Source organism: Trematosphaeria pertusa (assembly GCF_010094035.1).
Source record: "Trematosphaeria pertusa strain CBS 122368 unplaced genomic scaffold BU26scaffold_16, whole genome shotgun sequence".
NCBI classification, from domain to species: Eukaryota; Fungi; Ascomycota; class Dothideomycetes; order Pleosporales; family Trematosphaeriaceae; genus Trematosphaeria; species Trematosphaeria pertusa.
Window position 1 is genome coordinate 758,632 of NW_022987227.1, and position 22,510 is coordinate 781,141.

Below are 22,510 nucleotides of genomic sequence, written 5' to 3' on the forward strand. Positions count from 1 at the left end.
CGCTTTAACTGCCTGAGCCTTCCTACCCCGCATTGTCAGGACGACACGCCATCGCTAGGTTCGGCCTCGTATCCAGAAAGGTCTCATGCAACGGATGCACTTATTTCGAGGTCATGTGCCACCTTTCTTCAGACCCGGGTATGGTCGGCTTCATGCTCGCAATGCTCGCCGAGGGGCATCGTAGGATTGGTGTCTTCGGCAAGGCCTTCACTCGGGCTGATGTATGTGTTGGTAGGGCCATAGATGCCCTAAGAGAGCGTTTCTCCTCAGTACCCTTTGTCATCGCGTTATCACATTTTCAGCACCTTCAGAGTCTCTTCATCTTTGCAGATAATTGTTGTTGTCAACCTGTATCAGAGCAACATCGGATGTGGCCATATGTTCAGCATTGTTCATTGCTTTCAACTTGCGGCAGCCGTAACTGTACGGGTCTGGGGAAAACTGTACCTCCGACGTAGCTAGCGGAGAATACAAGGGCATGCTGCAATCACGAGCAGGGCAAACGGGGAAGAGTTGCATGTGTGCACATCTAGGATGCATAGCTATCGACACCAGGGACTGTCAACCGACGAACACACCGCAATCGTCAAACGTCCTTGCGACCGAATAGCGAAAGCCGAGTAACCCGTTCTTCCAAAAACCTCCGCATCCATCCCGATTTCAAATTCCTCCAAGAAGACGCGGCGGCTCTGTCAACCTCAGTCCAGCTTCATCCCCCGACTGAGACATTCTACTGATCGAAACCCTACTGGCCGTTGTCAGTCCGACGCTTCTTGCGCTGGCGGCCCTCGTCCTCTCCTTCTTCCTGGCCACCATCTTCTTCGTCCGGCTCGCCATCGTCTTGCTCTTCGCCAGCTTGATCCTGCTCACCAGCGGCGTCGTCTTGAACGTGGTCAGGAACATGGTCCATGAGCCCAAACTTCTTGACGACCTTACCACCGAACCTATCGGTGACGATGATCTTGCCGTCCTCCAGCTTCACCATCAGCTTCGGGATGCGCTTCTCGCTGCGCTTGATCTTTCCGGGCGCCTTCTTCGACGGATTCGAATGGCCGCCAGCCTGCATGGCAGTGATATCGTCCATGGGTATCGGATCCCGGCCTGGAAAGAGAACGTTCCTAGGAAAGTCCAGGGTGGGGTTCTTCTGCTTCAGCAGGTGCAGCAGCTTGCCAAGCTCCCGCCACTCGTGGGTCCCCAGGGATGGTTGGTCATTCGCATAGCTGTCGCGCTCGGCCATGGAAGACACACTATTCTCGTTGCGCGGCTCTGCGTCTGGGTACCTAGCAAGCAGAGCTTCGTTAACCTTGCGGATGGCCTCTTTCCAGTTGGGGAACAGGTGCGCGATGACCACGCCAGAGCTATTGATGAGGTCGTTGAAGTGGCGCCGAAGCGCAGTGATCTCCTCTCGGCTCCAGCAAGGGCGAACTCGGCGCTTCTTGTACCGATAATCAGCGCGGTCCATGACCTGCTGGATCCATCGGTTGTAGTCCCGACACAGCTGGACGTCGTTGATGTCGAACTTGCCAGCATTTCGCGACCAGTCATCCCAGGATTGGCCGAGCTTGTACTGGTCCAAGTACGCCTTCGTCTGACGGTGGAACTTGCGGGCAACGAACAGGGGCTCTGCCTTTGTGTTCTGCCGGTGCTTGTGCTTCGATTGGTCGTCGTAGATTCGACGCCACTTGCCGCAGGCTTCGGTCTCTTCTTTGAGCTCCCACAGGCCGTCATCGTACTTGTTGAAGGTGGGGAGCTTTCCGGGATGGTCGATCTCAGAGTCCTTCTCGTTGTCGGGGATCTTGATGGCTGGGGCATCTGGATTGAAGATGGGCAGCTCGTCTACTTGCCGGTAGATGCGCTTCTTGCCGTCGGAACCGATCACCTCTTTCTCGAAGATCACGTACCACTTGCCGTCGATCTCCTTGAAATGCTCATGATCGCGTGGCGACTGGCGCGTCGGATGAGGCGAAGGAGGAGGTATAGTGTGTCGATGTGCCAGATATCGTAGGACAAGGCGTGGCTCTTCCTCGTGCCTGTCGCCGCTCGGGTCCCGCATGATTTGGCGCACCACGTCTGGGTTGTATTCGAAGTCCTGAGACTCCAGAAGTCGGATCAGCTCGTTTGCTGAAAATGTCTGGAGCTCCAAGAAATCCTGGGGCAAAAAGAGGTCATTGCCGTTGACGTGGTTGAGATACTTGGCCAGGCGATCTGATGCCAGATTCCGCTTCTTCTCGTCTTTGACCTCTTGCTCGCCCGGGTCGTCAGGGTGCCGGATCTCAGCTGGGGGAGGTGACAAGGGCTCAGAGCCATCATCGCTATCTTGATCGGCGGAGCCGCCGAGATCGTTGCCAGAAGTAGTGCCGGAGTTTTCAGCGCGCTGCTTGTAATAACGGTTCACCTCCTTGCTGATGGTGTCGTCGTCCAGCCCGATCACTCGCTTGACGTCGGCCTTAACCTGGTCCAAGATCTGCGGGTCAGACCGGCCAGAAGCTTGCGAGAAGCGTAGCCCCAGTTGGGTCTTGACGATCTCCTCGAACAAACCCATGAGCGCTTTAGCAGTGGCAGCTGCGTAGCGCTACGGTCAGAAAGATGGATGTGAAAGGGCCAGCAGCGAGAGACGTACCTTGGTCATCGCCGTCAGAAGCATCGTTCGACTGGCGCGGCTGCTCAGTTCCATTCCCTGTTGGAGCAGTCTCGTCTTCGGTGAAGAGAGGGGCGGTGATGTTGGTTGCTGCAGGGTTGCCCTGCTCTTGGTCTACATCTAGTTAGTATGATCTATCTGGCATTCGTTGTTGTATAACTCACCTTGAGAGGCAGGACGAGACTGGGTACTATTTCCAGGATCGACTACATTGCCTGCCATCGGCTGCGTCCCTTGGCCGGAATCGGTCGGACTGCGAGCTAGAGATGGGTCAGCGTCTGCGCCGGGTAGGCGAGAAGTTGGAAGCGGATGTGCTCACTTGGAGGCGATCCGGACGCGTTGGACTGGCGGCGACGCTTCACAGCCATGGTGGCGCTCAAGTGAGGATGGCCGTGGTGTCAACGGACTATCTGCGATGTGCGGAGAATGTGGAAGCTCGATCTTATCTCCGGGTAGAATCCAGGTTAGTCGAATCTCTTGATGTGAGGAGCGCGAAGGGCTGATTGCGACTTACACAACTGACGAGGCTCGTAGGTGCTGACAGAGCTGTTATACGTATGGTGGGACGCGGGCTGGGCGAGGAGCGCGCTGGGTGGGGAGCGGATGGGCTTTATATATGGGTGCGCGTCGGCAAGGCGTGCGCAGAGAAAGATCACACCAAGGAGTGAATTGCTCGAACCCTTTAGGCCATATCGAAGCCTTAAGCGAGATCAAAAAGGGCCTGTGCGCCGTGATTTTGGGCGGTTGGAAGATTCGCAATCGCGGGGTCAGGGGCTGGTGAATGGAGTGGTGAGGAGTTGGAAGAGGTGGGAGAACGGCATGGCGATGCTGGTCGATGGGGAAGCTGCCATTTTGATCGATGTCGATGTCCCCCGCCATTGCCGTAAGAACTCGCTGAGAAGACAGAGCAAGAAGATGGGGGATACCGGAAGAAGACTGATCGCATTGCTCGCACCCCGCCACTACTTATATGTTCTGAGTGGGACTCATCACCAATCACGAGCCTCCTTGCTCGCCCACTCGTGGCCACCGGAAACCGAAGTACGCCACATGCCCCCTCCGCATGTCTCCTCCGCACGCCTCCTCCTTGAGCCCGACCAGCTGCGTTGCTCATATGGCCTCAACCCCACGCGACAAGGTCGTGCCGTCATATTGCAAAAGGCACAGACGTGGCAAACGGAACAAGGATATGGGGCTAGATCGCACGTGCTATCACTCTCGCCATGCTATCCGTAAGCCCGCAATATCACGGGTAGGCTTACGTGCGGTTAGGAGGGCGATCAGCGACACCATGAGATCGACTCATGTACTACGAAGCAAAGGACGTATCGAAAACACGTGCCAAAGATCTTCACATGCCGGATTGTAGAGCCAAAATAAGCCTTCACGCCAACTGAGGCAATCGATCAAGCCTTAGCACCGCCCACGCGCGCCCGCCGCGGATAGCCGCAGCCGACGAGACTAGTGAGAGCCATAGGAGCCCTCGCCTAGCGTAGACCTTGCGGTACAGCGGAGCCCAGAAGGAGCAGAGATAGTTTGCGAAGAGGTTGGGGACACGGGCGCTGGCATGCTCGTAACCGCTTCCGTGCGCGCTCTGCGACTGCTTTGCCGCGCTCGAACTTACGGGCGATACAGTCTTGTACAGGTAGAACGACCCAGAGACTCTTCTCCCTACACACATCCACCCAGGTCCGGCGAGCCGAAGCAGACGTCTCCGAACGTGAATGCCCAGAATCACCAGACCCCGGATTCAGCAACAGAGTCGGCCTGTCCAATCTCTCCCACACCGCTTTCATAAGACGGCTTGACGCCGCAAAATACTCGAGGCCGCAACGTTCATAACCCTTCTCCAGCCAACTCGTCAGAAAATTGCGATCCCGACGAGATTTGGCCTCACATCCCGCGAAGGAAAGCTGGCCATGCCGAGCCCGGCCCTCCAGCCTGGTGGCGCGCAATTGCTGCGTCAAATGCCTTCAGCGACTGGGCCACCGCGCCTACATGCCCCTGCAGTATGAGCGGGTTCACGTTCCGGACGCGGCGGTAGAAGAGGATGACTAGAGCCGAGTTCATGGCGCGCAGCACGTGGTAGTTGGGCTCCTGCTGTTCCGTGACACATTCAACCCCATCTTCGTCTTCGCTGGCGGCGTCCTTGAGTGCGAACGAGCACATGATATTCTCCAAGCAGCTAGCGCGCCGCTGCAGGAAATTGAGGAAGCTGGCGCCGGTCCCCTTCCCGTACTTTGTAGCGTCGAGAATGTTGGCTAGGCGCGTCGTCGGCGAGACGAGACCTAGCCACGTTTCTGGGATGCCGTGGATATGGTACATCGTGCCGGTGAACTGGCGGGAGTCCTCGAGGTGGATGTCGCGAAGGCCGCCTTCGGGGCCTTTGACCTCGTCAATGTCGAGGTCGCTGTCTGCGGCGTGGGTCTCTAGGCGGAGGAAGTCGTCTAAATGCGCGTTGTGGCCTGAGCTGGATGTTTCTGCCCATTTCTCGCGGTTCCTGTGCAATCTCCCGCTTCGATGTGCGGCGCTCCACTACATCGCCGTAGCTGCGGTAGTCGTGCATGACGTAGGTGCTTTCGCACACAATGCGGATCCGCGTGTATACGTGGTGCAGCAGTCGGCATTTCCGGGCTATGTCGCGCTTCGCAAGGCCTTTCATGCGGAGAAGGCGCTCCGCATCTACCATGTAGCATCGCGCATCCCTTTGGTGTCCGGACATGCTCTGTTGACTCCGCGTCAACTGCAAAGCTCCTTCCGGGTCAAAATGGGGCGCCCGACTTACTGTGAATGCGAGTAAGCTCAACAGAGCCATGAGCTGGTCTTTGTACTTTGCTTTTCCTGCACTTTCCAGTTCCTCACGCAGCAAAACTGCATGTGTATCTTGGCGTTCTCGCGGAGGCGGCTGGATAGCCTGGCCTAGTATTCTTTCGGCTCTGTCTGTTGTGGGGCAGAAGGACTAACGGCCATATGGTAGGCGGAGCACGCCAGAATGCCGTAGAGATTTGCGGCGTTTGCGGGGTTCGGCGTGCCCGTGTGCAGATACGTCAGGTCGGATAGCGCATGCATAGCAGCAGGTAATTGTAGCGTTGTCCATGGGGATTTCGAGTTGGAAGGCATGAAGGACATTTAGGGGATGACGAAGTCGTGGAAGTGCTTTAGTAGAAGTTAGGCTTCTGCTATCGATGCCACTTCGGCGAGTAGGGTCGGGGGCTTTTCCCACCCTGGGGGGTCTTTGCGTCTGAGAGGAGGGTTGTATAGCATACGGCGGCGGGTCGTCTGAGGGTAGCTGATTCAGCGGCACGAGATTGGCAGGAAGCGGGTCAGGGCCTGGATCGGGCCCGGAAGGGAAGTTGCTAGGGTGAACATGCGTTGTAGTAGATGAGTGGTACGGCATCAGCAAGCCGTTGCCGTCACCGAAGTCTAGCCCGAACAAATCGGCCCATTGCAGGGTGTTGTCGAACCCGAAACCCATGTCGAATCAGTCTATGTTCGGAGGCTCTGACGGTGCGTCGTTGAGTAAGCTGGGGTAATCATTGGCCGCGCCATTGTCTAGGGGGTTACACTCAGGCGGAGTCAAGCGTTGTAGGCGCTGTTGCACTGAGAATAGGCTCTGCAGCAGGTTCGCGAGACATACGATCAATATTGAGGACGCCGAAAAGGCCGATGGCAGTATGACCCTGGGCTAGCTGCTGGCCGTCTTGCGTCCGCTCATCGATTTCTGCGAGCGATGCATCGACTGAACGCACGCTCAAGGCGGCGTTCATCGACGCCCTGGATGCCTCTGGCCTTTCAGGCTTCGGGGGATGCAGTCGGTTACATGCCTGAGTACAGGTAATGGCGCGTCGTGGTCCTGCTCGCATCGTCCTCGTCAACGCGACCTCCTCCAGCTTTGGCCGAGGATGGTGTCGATGGAGGCATCCAGCGGACATGCCAGACACACTGGTCGGACCTGGTCGCACTTCACGTGACGTCGTCGAGGTGCGGCAGCCGCCGAACGAGTGCTTGCGGCGGACAGATCGCTTCTCGATGGCCGAACGGGAACTCCTAGCCATGAGAAAGGCGAGTATGTGGATAGGGCTGTGTGTAACTGGGAGGACCGGGGACGTCATGACAGGCGAGCGTGGTGGGCAAGCGATTCCGACCACCAATGAAATCCGGCGCTAGAATCGGAGATATGCTTATCGCCGAGCCACGCACGAGTCTTCAACCTTGATGTAAATACCAACAGCGACATATCGACCCTCATTTCCAGCCTCTTCCCTCAGCATCTGCGTCTTTGAGCGAACAACCATGGCCAAGATATTCCTGTATATTCGCTTCATACGTAACTAGTAGTCGTCCACTCGGACTAATCACTGTCGCAGGACTGGAGCCACGGGGTTCGTAGGAGACGTCCTGCACCAACTGGCAACACGCACTATACACAAAAAATACCATATCATGTCTGGTCAGGAATGCCGCGGGAGCGACCAAAGTCTCCAATGCCTTCCCCGACGTTCGCATCGTCATGGGGGACCTCGACGACACCGACCTCATCGAGCGTGAAGCACGCGACACCGACATTGCCCTCCACTTGGCTGCGACCGGCCACATCGCCAGTGCTACTGCCATCTCCCAGGGGCTATCTAAGGCACAGTCGAAGAGCCCGAAGCATTGGATCCAAATGTCCGGCGCTACGCTTCTTGCTGCCGAAATCGCCCAAAGCAGATTTGGCTTCAAAGCTGCCAGGACCTTCGACGATCTGAACGATATCCAAGACGTCATGTCTATCATCAGGAGTAACCCGAAGCGAGCAGTGGATAATCTTGTCATTTCGCAGGACTCCTCCAAGGTGAAGACTGCCCTGATTGTCGGTCCGCTCATCTACGGGGTCGGAAGAGGTCCCGTCAACACTCGCAGCGTTCAGGCCCCGGAGATTGCTCGCGTTACCTTGGAGCAGAAAGAAGGCTTTCGGCTGGCGGAAGGCGAGAATAGCTGGAGTAATGTCCATGTCCACGACCTGAGCGGTTTGATCGTCGCGCTGGTCGACGCCGCCGTCAACAACCGTCCCGGTCTGTGGAATGAAAATGGTATATACTTCCCGGAGAATGGGAATATGGTAAGCGCGTGCGCTTGGCTCAAGTTTCCTGTTTTATTGGCTAAGTATATCTGCATAGACTTTTGGCAAACTATGCGCTGAGATTGCCGCTGAAGCGCACAAGCATGGGCTCGTCCCTGATCCTGAGGTAAAGAAGGTGATTGATGGAAAGGAAGCCGATGCTTTGTCGGGGCATGCATCTATCTTGTGGGGCACTAACGCGGTTCTGCGATCCTCAAGGGCGAGGACGCAGCTTGGTTGGAAGCCATCGGCTCCATCTTTGAAAAACGTCATTCCAGAGATTGTCAGGATAGAGACTGGTCGGCGCTAAGTCATATGGCAGTGTAACAGATCTCAGTGGGTGAGAATGCAGACTTAATAAGGTGCTGCAAGCTGAGCACGTGGAGGGACGAGAAGGGCGGGGTTGGAGGATGAAGAGTGCGGTTTTCGACCAGTCGCGGGCGTGGGAGTTTAAGCGCGGTGCTTCGGGCCAGTAAGCGAAGGGACCGAAGCTGAAGCTTGGCCGTACAAGCATTTCATGGCATTCCGCGTGAGTCGTCGAGACATGGTCGAATGATGGAACCCGCATGCCTTAGGCACCTACCAGGCAGGTGGGCGGCTGAACTCCGCCACTTTTTCAGCCTTGCACTGCCCCACTCTCTCGTTCTTATCTCTACCAGTTCCCCGAGTTCCCACTCATTTACCACGCACACGACATCTCTCTATGGGTTTTCGAATACGAACGAGCTCTTCTCGGCATGACTTCTGAAGCCAAAAGGAGGCGACGTCGTGCAGCCGGTCACTCCAGACGCAAGCTTCGCAATCGCAACGAACGACCCAATTCCGTCCACACCACCAACAATGCCCGTAATTCTTCCAAGCGCAATTTCCAACACAATCCTCTCGACCACGGAAAGGATTCCATCCGCCTCATCGAAATTCTTCCAGACCTATCAGCAAGCGGTGGCATACAGTGCTCACTGAAACACGCCGACGTCAGCAGTGAATACACCTGCCTTTCCTATGTATGGGGCTCGTCCAGCCAAACACGATCGATCACAGTCAACGGCAGGGACTTTCAAGTACACCTTAACCTCTGGGACTTCTTGGGCGTCGCTAGAACGAAGTATCATTCAAAGCCACTCTGGATAGACGCCATTTCCATTGACCAGAGTAATACCGCGGAACGAAATCACCAAGTCCAGCTCATGGGCCAAATTTTTGGCTCGGCAGGAGAAGTCATCGCCTGGCTCGGCAACGAACCTGACATCGCCGAGTTCCTTGCTCAGGTCCACGAGAACCCATCCCAAGTCTACGACTACTTCTACGAAAAGTTTTGCAATGCCCAATATTGGACTCGCGCATGGATAACGCAAGAAGTCGCACTGGCCCGCCACGTCGCCTTCTGGTCGAGACAAATTGAGCTAAACATAGCTCAGCTGTCCAGCTACCAAGTTAATCGCTTAAACCCAGCAAGCTCGGGGGTTCCAGTATCCAATACGCTCCAGGCTCAGAAGTTGAAAGGGGAAGACCTAGTCCGTCTGCTCGACCTGTTCTGCGATAAAGAATGCAAAATCAAAAGGGATCGCATCTTTTCTTTACTGGCCCTGTGTGGAAGGGGCTCAGAATTAAAGGTGGACTACGGCGCCCCGGATGATCAAGTCTTGCTGCAAGCTTTACGATGCTGTGGGCAGCGGTTCTGCTTTTGCAACATCCGCATCGTCGCACAGGCTCTGGAAATTAACTCATCCATGCCATTGCTTCGGGATGAAAGCGTTGCTGAAGTCCGACTCAAGCCATTTTTCTCAAGATCTGGTATATCCGTGGACGAGTCCGTAACGCAGAATTGGCGTCAATGTTCGAATTGTAATCAGTCTCTGCTATTCCCAGTGGAGACTGAATACCACGTATTCTGTCTACAGCTGAAATGTATTAGGGTGAGTTGGCATCTTTTATGCTACCGAGAAGTGCTTGATAACGTTACCAAATGGCGCCTGAAGGTCGCAAATCGTGCGATGTTTTACCCCATTCCCATGACCGGAGGCTTCATAATTGACCGGTGTACTGAAAGGCACTATGCGGGGTTTTTCCTTTTGCGTTTTTCCTTACCTATTCTATTAGCATTAACAATTGATGACCCTGACCGGGGACATTATCCATGTGAAAGTGGAGCTTATGTAGGCCACGAAGGCATGTTGCACTTGTGCAATGTATAGCTTGTTTAGGCTATTGCATGTACGCTTAATTGTGGTTTGCCTCGCATCAAGGAGTGATAATACTGGTTTTCGAATTATAACGTCTTAAGGTTTCTGCGAATAGGTCGAGCCCTGACGTATTCTTTATTTAAGAGCTTCATGGCTCTATCATGGAAATACGATCTCATCCTCTCCATCCGAGAACTCCACATCATCAATCTCGTCCTCGTCCTCATCACTCACCTTATCCCTTCTCTCTGGATGCTTCTGCAAGAACTCGTCCTCAGTCTTCCGAAACACAGCTGCTGTGATTCTCTCCGCGTGTTTCACCAACTCCACAAGTTCTACATGCTTCCTCTTCTCCTCTTCATCGCCAAAGCGATGCACCGAATCCTCGCGCAGCAACTCTCTCAAACCGCCGAAATACCCAACCGGAGGCACGATGGCGATATTCATAAGCCCGTTCGCATTCGCAGCGCCCTCCTGCCGACAGACCATTTTAATGCCGCCAATATACGTATTGATGACGCCGAACGGGGCGGGAATCCAAGTATTCACCTTCGAATTACTGTGCCAGGATGCGCGCTCCCCACTTGGATTGCACTCAAGCTGGAGAGGATGCTTGGCCGTGTAGTTCCTCACGTTCATCGGGCCACGGTCTGAGAGGTCTTTTCCAGCTTCTTCGTGCCATGGTTTCTTCTTCTGGTCTAGGTACTTTTTCTCGAGCGGGAGAATGTGGTCTTCGACCAGGCCGATCAGTTCATCTGAGCTGAGAGTAGGCTGGTCTTTGGAAGGCGGTTCGTCCTTAGAGCTTCCGTCCTTTGAGGGTGACTTTCGTTTTGGGGGAGACCGTTTTGGAGGCGATTTATCTTTTGGAGACATTTTGTCCTTCGGTGAGGGGGTGTCGGGCTCAGGGAGTTTGTCTTTGACGAGTCTGTTCTTTTCTCGCATGAATGTTTTCAGCATCTCTGGTGTTATAGCGGGTAGGTGGAGATCCGGCGCGCTATCCGACTCATCATTCGAGACATCCTCAAGCAACGAGAGTATATCAGGGCATACTCGCTGACTCGCATCGACAAGCTCTACGCGTCTCCGTTTTACCCTCTTGAAGACCTCACTCCAGTCGTTCCATGGCTCCCCTCCAAAACCGGGCTCCCTGAATCCCTGGAAGTACGCGTTGTAATAGGCTACTCTTTCTGTATCATCAGGAAGCGCGATGTTATGCTTCTGATAGGCGATAAGGAGGATATGGTACAGTTCTATCCAGTGTTCCTCGTCTCGAGCCCAGCCATATTCCGTACCTGGTAGCGAATTATGGTCTGGATCTTGGGAGGAACCTGGTTCGGATGTCTTCTTTCGCTCTCTTTCGGTAGCGCGTGTTACGCGCTTCGAGGAGCCACCGGTGTCTGCCGTTCCGGCGACTCCGGTCTCGCGGGCGCGTTTTCTCGCCATTGCGTAGGTGCTTATTTTCTTTCAAGCAAGCTGGCGTAGAGTTATCGTGCGACTGTTTCTAAGAATTAAGATCTAATAGAAGACACTGCAATACACTGCCTAGGTAGAGGTGGTCTGCTGGACGGCGTCACTTATACCAACCTCTCAATGAGTGGAAACTCTTTGTACGCATTGTGTGATTGCATGCAAGAATGGCATTGTTCTATAATTGGATCTGACCATTTTAGGTCGTGGAAGTTCTGTTCTTCAAGCAGCGGGGCTTTCTGTGTCATTTCTAAGGCAGGTATGCTCGAATTATTAGGCGGCAAGGCATTTGAGTCCTTCACTCAATTCGGAACGAGATCATCGCGATACACTTCCTCACTCCAAACACACAGACAAACTGGTAATTCCTAGTCTGAACGTCACATAAAGCCGGAGAGCAATATTTCTAGAACATAACTAATAATATGCATATTTCAATTCTAGAATATCTACGGAATCGATACGGAAATACATGTACTTACTGTTCTGGACTCATTTCCTGGATCTCTTGAGTGGCCGTTCATCATCTGAGGCTATCTTTTCACCGTCGTCTTCGCCACCTTCATCGCCTCCCGTCTCGCTCTCCTTATGCTTGCGCTTCTTCTCAACCTTGAGCGTAATCTTGGGCTTTAATTCGGCCTCCGAGACTGTCCCGTTCTCTTTCTGTTTCTGCTCCAGTTGTTTGGCACGCTCTCGGAGCTCTTGAACCTGCTTATCATGGTTCATCTTTGACTTGATAGAACTTTCAGTTCGATCACGGCCTTGGTAGCCCAATTCTTTGCGCTTCGCATTAACTCGATCCGCAGCCTTTTGGTACGGAAACTTCTTCTCCAGCAGTTGGAACATGCTGTGCTCTTCGATGCAATCTCTGATGTAGTCGTAGAGCTCCTGGGTCTCCTCGGGTTGCCAAGGCTGGTTCTCGCGCATCCCTGCTTTATAGTCATTGTCCCCCCTGCGGAAGGGTTGCATTAACCACTTGTTGTAGACCTTATGGAATTCCTTATCGTTTGGGTTTCCGTCGAGCAGGCGATCGATGTCTTTCCACTCGTACGATCCGGCATACTCTCCATTGTCTTTGCGAAACTTGCGCAAGACTGCAGTCAGTTTCCATCTCAGGGGACCTCGTGACCATCCAGTGCCTTCGGAGTCTTTAGTCCATATTGGAAACTTCTCCTTGTCTGCTTTTTTTCTGAAGCTTGGGATCGAGGCATCTTTTGGGAGAACCTCAAACTCCCCCTTATCCTTGCTTATCAATGGTGCATCTGCTCGGAACTCTGGAATACTGTCGGCTTGAGTGTAGGGCCTTCCATCTTTCGCCTTTCTCGTGTAATGAGCTATACATCTTGTAGGATCTTTGGGGTCCAGTTCAAGCCACTCGGTCAGCAACCTCTTCTTCTGTGCGCATTCAATGTACTTAGCAGAGCCACTATCTTCGTCTGACGAAGAAGATTCATCTGACGAAGAAGATTCATCTGACGAAGAAGACTCATCTGGCGAAGATTCAGCTGTATCTGACATATCATCGTCAACGGGACTAGACGGTGGAGGATCGGCATGTGTTGCAGCAGCAGAGGTGAGGTTATTGCTATCCGTTTTCGCTCCACTGGCGCCGAGGCCTTTACCGCCGGGAGTAGAGTCGTCGGCATCCGACTTGGGTGATGAGTTTGGGCTTCCACTGGTAGAAGGATCTGAATCCTTGGTCGCCTCTCCGTCATCATGCCCCTTGCACTTGCAGTCCACGCACTTGCATGCCTGCCCTTCAGTGCATTTACATCCGGAGCACGCTTGATAAAACAGCCAAAAGAGGTCATCGTCATCGCCATCGTCGTCGTCGTCGCCGTCGTCGTCGTCATCATCGTCGTTGTCATCTTCTCCTGGATCTGTTCCATGCAGATCTTTGGGAGAGCTACCCACAGAACCATTTAAGCCACCTGCGCCGTCTCCTGGGCCGTCCGGCTCCTCGGCAGGACCACCACCCGTTTCGCCTGACCCATCTGTATTGTCTCTTCCGGTGCCTTCAGGACGTATGCGCGGACCATCACCGCCACCAGCGCCGCCCGGGCCGTACGAGTCATCTCCAGGTCCATCACCTGGACTGTGCCCTGCGATCCCACGGTTCGCGCGTGCAACAGCTCGCAGCTCCGCTCGCTCTTTACGTCCAGGGCCCTGCTTAGAATTGATCTCGTCCTTCAAGACATAAGTAGGCTTTTCATATATGTAGTACTGCGTTGTATCCGGTATTCTCTCGCCCTGATCGTCCAATCTGAAAACTTCCTCATCCACCAAGCGGTCCTTCTCATACTTTCCGACCCACTGCTCGCCATCGTCTTCGGGCTTCTCCACGCCTGGAGCGACTTCATGAAGTTTATAGGTGAAGTCTCGGACCTGACGTGGGATTGTATGGGTCAGGTACCGGGGCCTCTCGTCTGGTTTCTTGACTTTAAGTTCCACTTCTACGTTGCCAACAGCCGGCCCCTCCTTATTGGTATCGAAAATGGTCCACACTTTCTGTACTTCTGAGTCGTTTGACCACTCCCACGGACTGGTCTTTTCAATTGCAGCGTAATAGGGCTTGTGATGTGGAGGGAGTGTTTCTGTGGCGGCCCATTTCGATGTGTCCACCGTATCATTTTCGTTCTCCTCCTTTTCCCTTCGCTGTTCTTCAACCTTGTCTCGTCGTTCCTTGATAGCTTCCTCATCCAGCTGAACTTCGCGCCTTGGGAACTTTTCGTTAAGGTGGGCTTTCCTTCGATTCTGGGGTGTCGTATTCCTGATATTGTCCGGATAAACATGGAGATTTTTGGGCCCTAGCTCTTCAGGCATGCTCGCTCGATCTCCGATCTTCCATTTGTCGTACAACTGAATTAAGTTCTCCCGCCACTTTAGAAGGTCATTGGCTTCCTTATATTTCCTTCTATCCTCCTTTTCCTTCTCGTTTTTCCCCTTCTCTTTCGGTTCGTAGCCCAACCGGAATCCTCGCCTGTTCCATTCGTTCTGATAGTAATGGAAGTCTTCCCAGGTTTGCTGAGCTAGTTGGTAGGCATTATGGGCACCATCCGTGTTCGCTTCCTTGTGGATCTTCTCCAGAGGCATTTTCAGGCGGCTCATTTCAGCCAACATTCGTACTCTCTCCATGGGATCGAAAATTTCGCCCGTTTGCACGTCTGTCTTCTGCTGCTGCTCATCTTCCGGTACCCATTCCTGCCACTTAGCATCGAGGGTCGCTGTGCAGTTCTCGATCGCTTGTCTCGTGGTCTCCTCAGCCGCTTTTCTTCGAAAGTAGGTGAGGCGGTGGAGTAGCAAGCTTTTCATGTTATCCATCCAGCTTTGCATCTCCTCGTCTGTGGTTGGGTCTTTTCCCCAATTATCTTTTAGAATGGGGTTCTTCCCCGGATTCTTGGGCACCGGATTTTCGATCGCGCGGCTCGGCTCGGTTACCTTGACCACGGCTTTGCCTTTTCGGCTTTTCTTTTTGCCAGCCATGGCTACTTTGATGGTCACTTCGTGAAGTCTGATTCAATGTGACGTGTAGCGGGTCGGTGGTTGAAACGCTGCCCAAACGATGCTTGAACGGGTCGCCAGTATCGGTGTCTTTACAAAGGTACAATCAATAACTTTGGGCACAGAATTGATTTCATTGTTTATTCTCTTTGTTCTGAGAGACTTCAATGGCGCTGAAAGGCTATAAAGAATACGCAAACAATAGACAAAGCGCGGTTAACCTCGACTGTACGAGCAGTTGCACGGGATATTTAAACAAAGAAGTTCGTCAAGTCACGAGGCAGGAGGCCTCCGAAGAAGCAATTTCATATACATGAGCCACTAGTTAGGCCAAAAGTTTTGACGAATATTGTAGCCTCCAATGCATATCAGGTTGGATAAACCTCCTTTGCCCCCTTCTACTCCACATGAGCTCGCAAGTTGAACCCCGGTGCGCCATCAAACTAGCGAGCACGGTCTTGTGGGGGCGCGATTTCGTTAGACTTAGTTGATGAGACGGAAGCCGACACGGACGGCTTGGAGGGTGCCAGTCGCTCTTTTGTTGGCTTTGGTGACTCCGCTTCATCGTCCGCATCAGAGACATCTTTGTCTAAAGTGTCCTTCTCCTCTTCAATTTCGGCTATCTTTGGTTGCTTCCGCTTCCGCTTCCGGGGTGACGACTGATGTAGTTTCTCAAGCTTCTCCCGCGACCACGCCAACGCATTGTTCTTATCGGCATTGTCAGGGTCATCAACTGCAACGATCCCACTCTCGCGATATCGGTCCAGCTCCTCCTCTGTAATGACTGGTACGTATATCTTGCCGTTCGAATCCTTGTCAAGCAACCCCCTCGTATCCTCACGCAGCTGCCAGAGCTTGGAGCCTTGGCGCACGAATTTGCCCCGAAATGAAGTGTTTTCTCTCGCCTCGCGAGCAGGAAGTTGGTTGCCTTTGGCGTCCACCAGCAGCTTGCCTTCGAAGAACTCATTAAACGCCTCGCGGACCATCGAAACGGTCGGCATGCCTATAGCGCTTGCACCCTTGGCTACGGCGTAGGTCTTCTCGTGGAACAGATTCAGCCACGCATCTTCAGCTGGGGCAAACAAGACTTTCTTCAGCGGGAAACCTCTACGCCTGAAGAGCTGACGCCGCCACTGCCCGATAGACTTCAGGTGCTTGGGCTCGTTCCAGTCGATGTCAGCTTCCTTAATCATCCGGAACTTTAAGGTCTTTTCGCGCCGAGTAGCTTTGTGCCGCAAGTGTATCCTCAGTTTGTGTGGTGCCGGTGTGCCAACGCGAGGGGAAGTGGTATCATCGCTTACAAGTTCCCATTCGTCTCTCTTGCTTTGATCTTTTGGGATATCATTATCGCCATCGGTCGTCTCGTTCGGTGTCGTTTCTTGGGAGGCAGTGGCGTCGCTCGAGGAAACCTTCTGCGGTCTGGGTATGATGGGTCCGTTCGACGAGCGCTTGGTCTTACCGCCTAACTGAAACTGGGTTGGAGCCGACGTCGTCATACCCCGAAATATCGGATCGTCATCTAGCAAGAAATCGGAGTCCAGTTCTGTGAGACTGCTTTCCGTCTCGCTGTCGAACAGAAATTTGCCGGCCTTAGTCTCCTTTGGGACACGATTTTCGTCTCTAGGCTCTGATGGGGCCGGTCCGGAACCTTTCCTCGTGGACTTGAAATAACTGGCTATGTCCCTAGTCCCACTTTGTCCAGAGAGTGGAGCTACGTCTTCCGGTACGTACCCCCCACCGTTGATTTCCCCATCATTCTGCTCCAGTATCCTGCCGACCGTTTTCGCTGCGGCACTCGGTAGCATCTCCTCATCTTGATTGGAGAGGTAGTATTCCGGATCGAAGTACTTAGCGTCCAGTGTGGGCTCCTCTGAAAGTGCTTCAACATCCTTCGGTGGACATAGTTCAAATTGGGTGGAAAGTATTGGAGGGCATACCGGATTGGATTCATTGGGGTCGTTGATGGAGTGCCAGCCATGCTCCGTGAGATACCCCGATTGGGGTGTGTAGGCCGTGCGTTGCCCAGAGGTAATCAGCTGTTTAAGCTCCCAAAGATCTTCCTCTCTATCTCCCATCCACTTCTGAATGTAGAGGTGCTTTTTGGGATTGTCGCTCGAAGGTTGATCCGCGGCCTCGATCTCTGTGGGGGATGAGTAGTCCATATTTCCGGTAGTAGTACCTTGGGCACTTGGAGGCCAGTTTGGCAGCATATTTATCTCATTGCGGTGATCGGATGCTGTGGCTTCACATTGTCGGGGTGGTTTTGGATCTTCAGCGCTGTTCGAAGGATGGGTAGCCTTTGAAATAGGCGCTTGCACATGTAGCGTCGGTGTCGTGAAGAATGATGTGATGGGGAGTTGTCTTTTCTCGCTCATGATGTACCGGGTGACGTTGATGAAGCGACCGCATGTTAGGGAAGGCTTGCGTGTGCTACCTAGGCAGTTGGCCTTTTGCGGTCGGCGACACAACTTGAGAATTATCCTGGAAGAAGAAAGCAGCGTAGCATACTCCCGTGTCGGTAACTTACTATAGTGGTGAATCGCGGCGCTACGGCAAATGTCCGGGCAGCTGGCTACGCACTGGCCTTTCCCACTAAGGCCAGCAATTCACTCCTCTGTAACTTAGGTAATGTTGAGCAACTGATTGCGATTCTGGATGAACAATGACGAAGCACGTAGGACTGTTCAATGCGCACTCAGTATTATGGAAGGCAAATTTAGTGCCCTAATGTGGGAAATCCTATGGCCGGCCGGCAGTTCTCAGAATGGCCCACATCGAGTGTCTCTATGACTTTGACCCACAATTCCACGATCGGCATTCTTTCGCAGATAAACGCATAGATCTGAGGCGAGTCGCTGTACAGGGACTTTCCTGCCAAAACGCTGATCACCAGATGAGGAGGCAGCCAAAGCAAAAGAGTTTTGCAGAGGTGGATTGTCTGGAACGATGACATGGCAGATGGGAGTTAATGAACAGCAACCTCGTCTACTATAACAATTAGATTAGACCGCTTCTCGATCAACTCGACAATGGCTTTAGACGGAGCCTGCGTATGGAATGGCAAGGGAAAGGACTATTCCTAGCAGTGTCACAGCATCATTGGCACCATTATTCGATGAGGCAGCCGAGACCAGAGCGCACGGTTCCAATGAGTAACTAACCATTGATGCGTGAATTTGGTATGGAGCAGGGGTACCTGGTTGGTTGGAGTCTGATTCGACGCTGCCACTGTGCACAGACGACGCCCGACGCCACGTGTGGTGAATTCGAGAATCGCACATCATGAAGGGATATAATCAAAGATCGAGGCCCGTTTGAGAGGCTCACCGCTCAAGAGAAACGCAACTCGTAGAGGTCACAACTGACAGAGACTCCAACCAAGCAAATTACTCCCGAAAGCAACGTCTACCTAACCCCGCGAGCATGGCCAAATCAAGTCGTCGGAAACAATCCCGAAGCCCGGCGAAGAAAGAGCAGTCTATCCCTCCACCGGAGCCGGTCGACGGCAATGCCTCTGTGATAAATCGCAAGCGAAAAGAGGGCCCCGATACGAAAGATGAAGATCATAAGCGACAGAAAATTGCATCTCAAGCGTCGAAGGCCAACAAGGTCGAGGGCAGTGCAAAGCTTGCTACCATCGGTCAGCCTGATGACAAACATTCTGAAACGAGCGAGAAGGATGTAGCATACGCGACACCGAAGCATGCGAAGGGGGTCGCACCGATGCAATCGATTCCCTCCGCCAACACTGTCGCTGAACACGAGCATTCATCCCCCCTCAAGACCGGATCACGAGCTCGAGGGGAAGTCCAAGGTTTAGAAGCAACCACGGAGCCCCCAGAACCAGCTATGCCCGAGGGGAGTACAGACCCCGACACCTGGACCAAAGTCCCAGGCCGTAGTGCCACTGACCAGCTTACAAGTCTAATTCCTAAGCTCTTCAAGACAGGAAATGACAAGAATGAGGTTGCTGCTTGGGTCGCCAAGGGCAAGCCGCTATACGCTCCCACGCGAAAGGTCAATCCCTGGTCGAAGGCAGGAGCATCTAGGAAAGAGACGGCAATCGAATACCTGGTGCGCATGGAGGGCATGTCCGAAGATTCGGCGAAGAATTTGGTGAAGGAGGCGGAAGCCGAACTTCGAGTAGCTTATCTGTCTAAACCATCGACGGAATCGGCCTTGCCTGAGTCTCTGAGCTCGATTAGATTGCCCTCAGAGGGCCCCGATGCAAATGTTACGCCGCTCCCCTTCCCAACCGGCGAAGACGGTTCACCTGTGCCGGACACCATTGCGAGCCGGACAGCTGCGAGGCGCCGAGGTGAGCTCTCAGAGTCTCCCGGCAAAACGGCAACCAAGAGTTCACGAAAAGCGACAGACTCGAAACACGCCGCCTCCAGTACAAAAGTGGAGAATCCTGCGGCAGTCGGAGATGAGGCCGAGGCCATCGTTCCTTCGAAGTACACCGATCCAGATGTCGCGAACCGATTTCCTATCGAGTGGACGACCGTCGACTATCTTGCGTCAGAGGACTCCAAGACAGAGATGTTGATCCCAATGGACCAGTTGAATGGGCCAGAACGTATGAGGAGACGCGAGAAGATCGCGAGGCGAGAGGAGAAGACTGCACGGGAGAAAGCCGCGCGCGAAGGACGTGAGTACAACCCACTAGAGGAGGAGAAGGAGTGGGATTGGAAAGAACATGTGCATGAGTATGATGGTGATGACGTGGATGATTGAGCGTGCGCTGGTGGCGCGACTTCCTTTGTCAAGAAATAAGCGAGGACCCAGGCAGGAAGTGCCGGATGTGGCTTAGTGCGATTGGGTAGCTATGGTAGTTCCAAGGTTCTTTGTTCATGAACCGTAACCCCAGTTTTTCCGGGGGCGAATACAATCCCCATACTCCCCACCTTCCTTCGGTTTTCCACTTTTTGCACCTACTAAATATTTCCTACTGCCCTTTTTGATCATTGCAGTATGCCACCAAAGAAATCTAAAAAGCGCGCGGGTGGGAAGCCCGTGAACGTACCAGAAGATCCGCGTGAGCCAGTGATCAAGGTCAATGGTCCAGGCTGCGGTTGGACTTTCTCCGAGAAGCTACAAGAACAGTTGAAGGATCAGCAAGAGGAGCTTGCCAAGTACGCGGTCTCCATGGAAGAATACCGGAAACAGATGAAACTGTATCATAAGCTGAAACAGGAGGAAGAAGAGACAAAAGAGACGTACGATGCGTGTGTGGCGAATGACCACGCAAGGAGGAAGAAGGATCGAGCACAGGCGACCAAAGATGCGGAGAAGGCATGGAAAAAAGCCGAAAATGAATTGGAAAAGTTCGCCAAAGAGAATAAGGAGCAAATCAATAGCGTTGAGAAGAGAAAAGCCAAAGATGCTTGGGTAACGGCGCAGGCGAAGCTGGAAGACTTTCTGTTTTACCAGAACCATGCACATCGGTGGATGAGACACGGCCCGATTGACCCAAAATTACAAGCCAAGGCACCAGAGGCAAAACATTCGGGCAGGATGCCATACATGCTAACAACATATGGCGCCGAGGATCAATATTACAGGTGGTTGCGTCAAATTCTGGACGAGTTTGATCAACGAGAGATCGGCACACAGGGTTATCGCAAAGGCCATATAGATGCTGCTGGAAACAGGGTCGAGGGTGAGAAGGAAGGGGATGGGGAGGACAGTGACAAAGAAGACGACAAAAAGAAGGGAAAGAAGAAAGGCACGACAAAGAGAGGCAAAGAAATAGAACCTGTCGCCACGAAAAAGGATGGCAAGAAACGGGAGGATGCGAGGCCACCGGAGCTACGCAAGATTCCCCATCGTGAACTCCATTTATGGACCCCACCGTGGAGACGCGTTCCCGTAGGGCTTCGTCGAAACCCAGTGGAAGAAGACCCATGGCTTCTGAAGCTAGACTACGAACAGATCGAAGAAGCTAGACTGAAAGTTGAGACCGCGGAGCTGGATGACGCAGACGGCTTCCCTTATCGATCGCATAATGAGAGGCGCGAAGCGGAGATTCGGCTCTATGCAGAAGACAATCCTGAGGAGCGCCAGCCTCCGACCGCTAGCTTTGAACGATTTCGTATGACCCAGCCTGAAAGGGATGATGCAGAAAGGAGTGAAGCCGAGGAACGAGATAGGAGCGAGTCAGAGACGCCGATAGAACCTAAGTGGAAGGGTAAGATCAGGACGGACCAGGGGCTCTTTATCGCTGCACAAGAGAGTTCTTGGGATTGGAGGACATCGTATGATCTTGCGGGACGGCTGGTCAATGGCAATATTGCTATTATTCCGCGCAAGCCGTCCCCAAATCCAGACGATTTCGTCTATCCCAAGCACGACCGAAGCATCACTGGAGAAGGAGCGGGTGATGGGAGCGGTGCGACAGAGGAAGCTGGCGACCTAAGCAGGCCTGCGGCAGCTCCACCTGTCAAGGGGAGACGTAAGAGGATAAATGAGGAGAAGGGTAAAGCTAATGATAAGGGGAAAAAGAAGCAGAAGGGCAAAGAGAAGGTGGCCGACGAAAGTGAAGAGGAGGAAGAGCAAGAAAAAGAGGAAAAGGAGGAAAATGAAGAAGATAGCGATGGATACGATTACGCCTACGAGAAATTTGAATTCACAAAGCCCCCACGGAGCCCACAGGAGTACACCTGCGAAAGAAGCACCCAGTGGTTTGAAGCAACGGATGGCCGACGCGAACGCCACGTGTACAACTTCTTAGATGACTCTTCCCCAGTTAACTCGCCGCCGCATCCGCCCATCCGTCGTTTAGCAGACGAAGTGCCCGATGACGAAGAACAAGAGCGGCTCGAACTGGAAATGCGCATTGATGGTACAGAGCTGTATCGCGCGAGACAATTGGATCACTACGGGCTCAAGAAGCGCAATTGGCCAGGGATTGGAATACGCATTCCGTATGAAATTGCGACATTCGATCGGCATGGAGGCCCACTGAGTGAAATTTGGGAGAAAATAGCCAGTGAGAAGGGCCTGGAAGCTGAGGTTCGCTACGTTCATTCGTTGCAAAAGCCTATCATGAGGAAGATTGGTGTCCATCAGGCTGGTGAAAAACGGAAGTTGGATGAAGCGTTAAGAAATGAAGAGAGTGGCGGGGAAAAAGATGGGGATGGTAGTGTGAAGCGTCCACGCCCGAGCGGTCCTGAGGGAGGAGGCGATGATAGCGACGGAGATCTGTTCAAGAAGACCTACAAACAGGGCTCTGGGGTGCCTAGCAGTTAAAGCTATGGGAAGGTGGAGCCCGCACGGATGCACTACCCGCGGTCGGGCATCCGTAAACCATGGGACGAAGTCTAAATGGTAATGTTATCATTGGAGAAGAGGCCCCTCGAGTCTCTCTATCGTCACTTCCGGTTCGATAGTCTGTCACTCTCTGCGGATTTGTTGTTGTTTTGCCGCGTACGTTGTTCAGGGGATGCGAAAATGTAATGGGGATAAATAGCTACCAATTAATCGTTGATATGGATAGCCCTGAAGAGGTTGATAGGATACGGAACACATCAACAAACTTCGGGAGGTGGGATGTGTCACGTGATGTGTCTGGGTTGTACACCTGGGTCTTGCAGTGAGAACCACAACAACTTGAAACGA

At 53.2% G+C, this 22,510-nt stretch overlaps 11 protein-coding genes across 11 annotated transcripts; 5 read left to right on the forward strand and 6 right to left on the reverse strand.

The window, feature by feature from the left end:
• Window positions 1-606: 606 nt before the first annotated feature.
• Window positions 607-3,311, reverse strand: BU26DRAFT_523428 (uncharacterized protein). The gene is made up of 5 exons (XM_033830046.1): window positions 3,153-3,311; window positions 2,958-3,084; window positions 2,803-2,898; window positions 2,621-2,752; window positions 607-2,562 (listed from the first exon to the last, which is right to left on the reverse strand). Exons 2-5 carry the CDS (start codon window positions 3,004-3,006, stop codon window positions 746-748), a joined length of 2,094 nt encoding a protein of 697 aa, XP_033678863.1. The 5' UTR covers window positions 3,007-3,084; window positions 3,153-3,311; the 3' UTR covers window positions 607-745.
• On the forward strand, window positions 2,823-4,000 carry BU26DRAFT_110109 (uncharacterized protein). Its single transcript, XM_033819390.1, has 2 exons — window positions 2,823-3,101; window positions 3,173-4,000. Exons 1-2 carry the CDS (start codon window positions 3,054-3,056, stop codon window positions 3,872-3,874), a joined length of 750 nt encoding a protein of 249 aa, XP_033678864.1. The 5' UTR covers window positions 2,823-3,053; the 3' UTR covers window positions 3,875-4,000.
• A 531-nt stretch (window positions 4,001-4,531) lies between these two features.
• On the reverse strand, window positions 4,532-5,767 carry BU26DRAFT_569757 (uncharacterized protein; the record flags this gene model as incomplete). Its single annotated transcript, XM_033833918.1, has 4 exons — window positions 4,532-5,173; window positions 5,226-5,363; window positions 5,424-5,552; window positions 5,603-5,767. The coding sequence occupies 4 exons, from the start codon at window positions 5,765-5,767 to the stop codon at window positions 4,532-4,534; spliced, it is 1,074 nt and encodes a 357-aa protein (XP_033678865.1).
• A 437-nt stretch (window positions 5,768-6,204) lies between these two features.
• On the reverse strand, window positions 6,205-6,693 carry BU26DRAFT_569758 (uncharacterized protein; the record flags this gene model as incomplete). The annotated part of the gene is made up of 1 exon (XM_033833919.1): window positions 6,205-6,693. The coding sequence occupies one exon, from the start codon at window positions 6,691-6,693 to the stop codon at window positions 6,205-6,207; it is 489 nt and encodes a 162-aa protein (XP_033678866.1).
• A 368-nt stretch (window positions 6,694-7,061) lies between these two features.
• BU26DRAFT_110136 (nucleoside-diphosphate-sugar epimerase) lies at window positions 7,062-8,263 on the forward strand. Its single transcript, XM_033819392.1, has 2 exons — window positions 7,062-7,739; window positions 7,798-8,263. The coding sequence occupies exons 1-2, from the start codon at window positions 7,149-7,151 to the stop codon at window positions 8,047-8,049; spliced, it is 843 nt and encodes a 280-aa protein (XP_033678867.1). The 5' UTR covers window positions 7,062-7,148; the 3' UTR covers window positions 8,050-8,263.
• A 339-nt stretch (window positions 8,264-8,602) lies between these two features.
• BU26DRAFT_397373 (HET-domain-containing protein) lies at window positions 8,603-9,400 on the forward strand (the record flags this gene model as incomplete). Its single annotated transcript, XM_033822756.1, has 1 exon — window positions 8,603-9,400. A coding segment is annotated over one exon (798 nt), but the record flags the coding sequence as incomplete, so codon positions are not given.
• Window positions 9,401-10,081: 681 nt separating this feature from the next.
• Window positions 10,082-11,365, reverse strand: BU26DRAFT_569760 (uncharacterized protein; the record flags this gene model as incomplete). Its single annotated transcript, XM_033833920.1, has 1 exon — window positions 10,082-11,365. The coding sequence occupies one exon, from the start codon at window positions 11,363-11,365 to the stop codon at window positions 10,082-10,084; it is 1,284 nt and encodes a 427-aa protein (XP_033678869.1).
• A 516-nt stretch (window positions 11,366-11,881) lies between these two features.
• BU26DRAFT_569761 (uncharacterized protein) lies at window positions 11,882-14,872 on the reverse strand (the record flags this gene model as incomplete). Its single annotated transcript, XM_033833921.1, has 1 exon — window positions 11,882-14,872. The coding sequence occupies one exon, from the start codon at window positions 14,870-14,872 to the stop codon at window positions 11,882-11,884; it is 2,991 nt and encodes a 996-aa protein (XP_033678870.1).
• Window positions 14,873-15,333: 461 nt separating this feature from the next.
• On the reverse strand, window positions 15,334-17,265 carry BU26DRAFT_581031 (uncharacterized protein; the record flags this gene model as incomplete). Its single annotated transcript, XM_033834485.1, has 1 exon — window positions 15,334-17,265. The coding sequence occupies one exon, from the start codon at window positions 17,263-17,265 to the stop codon at window positions 15,334-15,336; it is 1,932 nt and encodes a 643-aa protein (XP_033678871.1).
• A 795-nt stretch (window positions 17,266-18,060) lies between these two features.
• BU26DRAFT_523432 (uncharacterized protein) lies at window positions 18,061-18,718 on the forward strand. The gene is made up of 2 exons (XM_033830047.1): window positions 18,061-18,521; window positions 18,581-18,718. Exons 1-2 carry the CDS (start codon window positions 18,314-18,316, stop codon window positions 18,646-18,648), a joined length of 276 nt encoding a protein of 91 aa, XP_033678872.1. The 5' UTR covers window positions 18,061-18,313; the 3' UTR covers window positions 18,649-18,718.
• A 1,146-nt stretch (window positions 18,719-19,864) lies between these two features.
• BU26DRAFT_581035 (uncharacterized protein) lies at window positions 19,865-22,477 on the forward strand (the record flags this gene model as incomplete). The annotated part of the gene is made up of 1 exon (XM_033834486.1): window positions 19,865-22,477. One exon carries the CDS (start codon window positions 19,865-19,867, stop codon window positions 22,139-22,141), a length of 2,277 nt encoding a protein of 758 aa, XP_033678873.1. The 3' UTR covers window positions 22,142-22,477.
• Window positions 22,478-22,510: the final 33 nt, after the last annotated feature.